At 35.3% G+C, this 5,923-nt stretch overlaps 1 protein-coding gene across 1 annotated transcript in view; it reads right to left on the bottom strand.

The window, feature by feature from the left end:
* Positions 1-152: 152 nt before the first annotated feature.
* The window catches only part of LOC104505913 (cadherin-12), a gene marked incomplete at both ends in the record, with an annotated part of 67,775 nt that continues 62,004 nt past the window's right edge, over positions 153-5,923 (bottom strand). Inside the window, 2 exons of the mRNA XM_010146675.1 lie at positions 153-270; positions 1,633-1,754. Coding sequence (XP_010144977.1) covers positions 153-270; positions 1,633-1,754 — 240 coding nt within the window. The remainder of the gene's footprint in view (positions 271-1,632; positions 1,755-5,923) is intronic.

Below are 5,923 nucleotides of genomic sequence, written 5' to 3'. Positions count from 1 at the left end.
ATATTAATAAATAGTTAGGAATGTCAAATAAAAAATTAGGAATGTCAAATAAAATGTTAGTCTATGGACATGACTGTTACACATAGTAATAATTTTTGTCATTATAATCAAAACCTGCTGCTCTGAAACAAAGATATGGGTAAGCAACTTACTTCTGTAGTCATGGACTGTGAAATTTGGTTTGTTGGAAGCCTCAGGTGACAGTCTGAAGGAAAACCTTTGCCCAGCTGGTGACAAATCTTTGTCTGCTGCAGTGACAGTCTGTATCACCTGAAACCAGATTAAGAATAATCCTGAAGTGAGTCCACTCTTCTAATAGAAGCAGTTTTGTCAAAGTGCAAAGTGGACATCAAATGAAACAACGAAAATTAAATCCTGCTGGATTACCCTCATTCCCCTAAGGAAACAGTGGAGACAGGAAGTATGAATACTATAACCTCCACAGGACCCGTGATATCTTAGAAGGTCGCGTTTTGACATACCTGAACGAAATTGGAGAGATTTACCCTATATTTATAGCAGAAGCCTTTAATATTTGTCTTTTTTATGAAAATACTAGTGATTGTTTTCAGGTGAGTGATTACTTAGTTCACTTTTTCTGCTGCTATTACTATCACTGTTATGACCAGTATATGTTGTAGTACTTCACAAAGCTGCATCCTAATTTTACATCCTCAGATTAATTAGAAAGGATTGAAAGGTCTACACCATTTAGGTGTGAAGGAACTTCTGGGCCCTATCTACTAGATTTCAAGTAGGCACAGTGCAGTTAAAATGTTCAGTAGTAGGATTACTACTGATCTTCTTAAAAGGAAGACTTTTTATGTAACAAAAGCCTACATATTTATAACTGTTGACAGCTCAGTGCTTGTCTCAGCCTTCCCTGTAAAAGGTTACCCTTTCTCCTGTTAGTGTCTGGATGAGGAAGTAACTAAATTTATCCGATAAATTAGAAATTAACTTAGGTTGTATGGTGGTTAGTTAGAACATACATTAAGAAAAATGGCATAGGAATATCGTATGAAGTCATGGACAAATCTGTAATATGAAATGCAATAAAAATCACATAGACTGATTACATATTACATACATATAAAAAGTAGTCACTGATTACTCAGCAGGATGAACATTTTCCTTCCATGGCTTGCACCAACTCTCGAAGTTCAACAGTTGAAGTTAAAAGTCTTCATGGTTGGCCTTGGTGCTTTGCTGCACTGTGTTTAACTGTACGAGTTTCGTGCAGAAGGAGCACGTGCCAACAGCTTCTGGGGCCAGGTCTATTAATACTGGCATCACTCGTGGTACAAAGTGATATTTGAATCTGAAATAGGTTTTGTGTGCTATATATATATTTGAAACTGCTTACAAAAACAAGATTTCAGAAGGATTGTCTTTGGGGCACAGATATTAAGTGCACAGTACAGTGTGGCTTAGACCCATATCATCAGGGATGTTAAAAATAAATAGACCATAAAGGTCAACAAACAGAATTCCAAAAGGTATTTCCAACACAGACATTTTATTTGTAAAATAATTCAAACGATGGTGTCATTTTCAAACCCAGAAATTTCTATTGCTATAAATGATAAGGAAAGAAAAAGCAATATAGCAAACATTACAAATTTGAAATACCTGTCCTGGTTTGGCATTTTCACATACAGATGTCTCATATGGAACTGAAATTTCAGGAGGAAACTCGTTGACATCCAGGACATTTATTATAACGTTGACTTTGCTGGTTAATAATGGGTTACCTATAAATGATTTTGGGGAGAAAAGCATTAAGGAATACTATTTATGCTTGTTGTCATCACCAGTGCCCATGAACTGTCATACACTGTTTTGATCCCAGTACTGTGACTTTTAAAAGCCCTTCACTTCCATTTACTTCTGATTTGTACTAAGGAGAAATCAGAAGAAAACAACATTTTCTTCCAGACTTTGATTCATTAATCTTCATGGAGTAAGGAATCAGTCAACATCAGTATGTTTATCAGAACATAAATTAAAGAATTTGAAGTTGTACCTATAATTAAAGATGAAAACTTTTCTCAGATCACTTTTCTTGGAGTCTGTAGAAAATGCTTCCAATGATGAAAACTCATTATTTTTCCACAATGGAATGCAGAAAATCCATATTTATTACTTAGCAACTGCTTAAATCTTCAAGATATTAAGAAGGCAAGTAAAGCATACCCATTTAGAAGATGGAGAAAAATAACGGAGAGATATAAAGAAAAATCTTACTGAAAGCCAGAGTCAGTGGTAAATTCACCAGTGAAAGAATTAGAGCTAGCATTCAAGTTGTGGTTAAACCATTAGGCTATGTTGTAACAGTTATTTCTTTAACTGACAAAATATTTGCAAGCAGCAAATATTTTTGTGGAAAAGAAATGCTAAACCCCAGTATATATTATGCTTCTTTAAATTTTCCTACAAATGCAGAAAATCTTCTTTAGTCACTAGATGCATTTTATAAACAAGTTTACCTGCAAATGCAGTATCTGACTGAAAGGAGATATAAATTCAATACAAAGCAGGCAGTATTATATTTTACTCTGTGTTGAGACTCCTTGCAAGATAGTAGATACATAAAAAACAGTTTAGCTGGCTAGTCAAAATGATAATTATTTTATCCTTTTGCATCTAAGAAGAGTGTCAGCCACTATACAGAAACAGTTACCTATTCAAGAAATCTATGATATGAATTTGGGTGGTGTAGGGATGACAGAATGGGGTCATGGTTAAGTAAAAGAACACTTTTTTAAAGTATTCAGACATAAATAGACCCTTCAGATTATTTGCGTTAACTGCTTACTTTGTAGTTTGTATAAACCTTTGCATTTCTATTGTTTATAATTAATACGGCAAGGGACAAAGTCTTTTCATGGTGGCACTGCAGAAACTATACATTATTTCTTTCTTGTTCTTAGGAACTACTAAATGAAATGTTTTCAAGAGGCATCTGTCAAAGCCAAAAGGTATTCCTCAATTATTTCCTAGTAAAGTAGGACCAGCTACAAGTAGAAGTGTGCTTTATCCATTTACAAGTAGTAGACAAACTGACCATCTACAAACTCATCTTGGAATTAAAAAAAACAATGAACATATCTGATTAATAGTGACCACATCCAATAATATCTCTTAATCTTCATTCAATTCCAGTTCAGCATCATCCCAACTTGCACAGTATCTCTGTGGAGGAAGGCACTGTGCAGTATGAAGGCAGACAGAATTTGGTGCAGCAGCTGAGAGCTGGGGAGTGGTTCTTTAGATGCTCGAAGAGCCTCAAGAATTCTAGATCCCTTGCTCACAGTTCAATTGGTTCCTTTGTTTAACAGGAAACAAAAAAAGTCCTACGTTATTTCAGTGAGTAGAGGACAGGATCCCAATTCTGAATATATTCAGAGATCATAAAAGCCCTGAGTAGGGTCTCATGAAGTTAGTGACAAACAACCTAACTTAAAACTTCCCTCCTAGCAGTACCCACTGCAATTTACACAGAGTAACACAGGTTTTCCTTTAGTTTTTGTATGATTATTTTAAGGTACAACACTGAACAACAGGGGTTCAGGATACATTCTTCAAACACATTAGAGATATATGTGTTGCCATGAAAGTACAGTCATACATGTTATTTTCTTTTCCTTTTAGAAATATATTAACAATGCCTTTCCGGTAAAAGAACGAAAGTATTCAAAATTTATGCATCATGTACATGGGAGATATTAGACAATTTTTATAATTTCTATTAAACATATCAGTTTCTACAAGAAGGCTCTTAGGCTATAATTTTTAAAGTACCTTATATTAATTATTTTTTCAAAGTATCTTACATAAATTACTTTTTCAGATTTTGGAACAGGGCACATATTATGAGACTGTATATTTATGCTGTTTTTAGTAGGGATAGAGGTAATTTCAGAGTAGCTAGTGTGAGGCTATGTTTTGGTTGTGCTGAGAATACTGATATACTAATGGTTTTTGTTGTTGCTAAGGAATGTTTACATCAAGACAAGGAATTTTTGAGTTTCTGATACTGCACCTGCAGTAAAACCTCCCAGTCTTTTCTCTACAAGAAGCTGTGAGGTGACACAGCCAGGACAGCTCACTCAAGCAGACCAAAATGGTATTTCATGCCATAAAACATCATGGTCAGTATGTAAATTAGGGGTGGACTGAGGGTCTTGTTCTCTCTCACTCGTGGGTGCTCAATCTCTCTCGGGCATGGTCTTACTCTCTCTCTGGGTCTGGGTCTCTGACTCAGGGACTGGCTGGGCATTAGTCAGCAGGTGGTGAGAGGTTGCAAAATTTATTTTATTTTCCATTATTTTCATTACATATTCTAAGTAGTAGTGGTAGTATTATTTTCATTACATAGTAGCAGTAGTATTATCAATATTGTTAGTATTGTTAGCATTATTAGTGTCATTATTTCATTTGTTTTCAATTATTAAGTTGTTCTTATCTCAATCCATGAGTTCCCTTGTCTTTTCCTCCAATTTCCTGCTCCACTGGGGGAGGAGTGAGATAGGCGAGTGTCTGTGTGGTACGTGGTTGCTGGTTGGGGTTAAACCACGACAATATTCTTAAAATGGACAAAGGGATGTGACATCTTGCCTTCCCTCAAAATCATGATAAAGTATCATGCTTTGGAAATATACATGAATATGAGTATAATTTTTACATTTATTTCACACTGTGATATATTCTCTCTGATTCTTTAAAAGATGTATCAGAGGTCAAAAGTCTTTTCTTGCTCAGTATTTTAGCAAGGTAGAATCTTACCTTGCATAAATGGTCAGCAAAATCAAACATGAATTACTACAGCATAAGTTGGACCTACTTCTGGGTTTCATTATATTTATGTGATTTTCTTTTAGCTTTTCACTGATACCTGTTAAAAACTACTCATTTATATAAAGGAAGACTGCAAGAAGATTGTGTACAGCTCTGAATTTGTATATAATGAGAAAGACCTGTAATACTTGATGTGAACAAAGGTGAAGAATTGCATTTCAAATACCACTTTGCTATCTTGATCTCCATTTTCTTTGGTTTTATTTTGTTTGCTGTTTGTCTCAAAATCAAATTGTTTTGAGCCCCGTGAGCACAGTAGTCATGCGCATGCTGATATCAGTGAGCGAGTCACTGAAAACATCTGCTCATGCCTTTTAAACCCAGATTACACAGACAAGAAAATAAATTGGTTAAATCATTAGCCTAGGAATTATGAAACTGATTTCAATTTTGCCTGTAAGATACAGACAAATTAATTAGTTTCTTCCTTCCTCAGTTTTCCTGTAAGAGTGACAACTCTGCTTCCTTCTATTGCTCAAGTACCATCATCTGTTAACATCTTTATGCTTCAATGATATTACAGTAGTAGAAAATATGTAAAATAGTTTGGCTAATGAATTTATGAAATCCAAGGTATTTGAGAACATAGATACTGACCATTGAGGAGAACTGGTGATTCCTTAATCCCAGTTACGGTGTACAGGAGAGGATAAAACCCATCTTGAGATTTATGCCGAGGATTCTTTAGCATACAAAAGATTTGGGCCTAGGGTTATGAGAGTTGGGAACATGGTTTGGACAGGAAAGATAATGGCTACTTTATATTTATTTTCAACCTTAACTAGTCCCTTGGGGATGGGAAATAAAAGTAAGATCTCATGCAACGTATCTATTTCCTCTTTTGTATGATAAAGAAATTATTTCCATACTAGTCAGTTAAGGAGCACACTGGGGAACTTACTTAGCACTGGAATGTGATTTTTTATACTTTCTTGTTCTTACAGCAGGTCTTGGCACAGTTTTGGCCTGAGGCAACCAGTGGTCTTCAGGACAATTCACATGCATGTTCTGGGAGTTAGCATGGGTGAGGGACAACTCAAATAATTGATTTACATGTGGGCAC

This window comes from Eurypyga helias, unplaced genomic scaffold (genome assembly GCF_000690775.1).
Source record: "Eurypyga helias isolate BGI_N326 unplaced genomic scaffold, ASM69077v1 scaffold412, whole genome shotgun sequence".
NCBI classification, from domain to species: domain Eukaryota; kingdom Metazoa; phylum Chordata; class Aves; order Eurypygiformes; family Eurypygidae; genus Eurypyga; species Eurypyga helias.
This window is presented reverse-complemented; position numbering and strand designations above follow the sequence as displayed.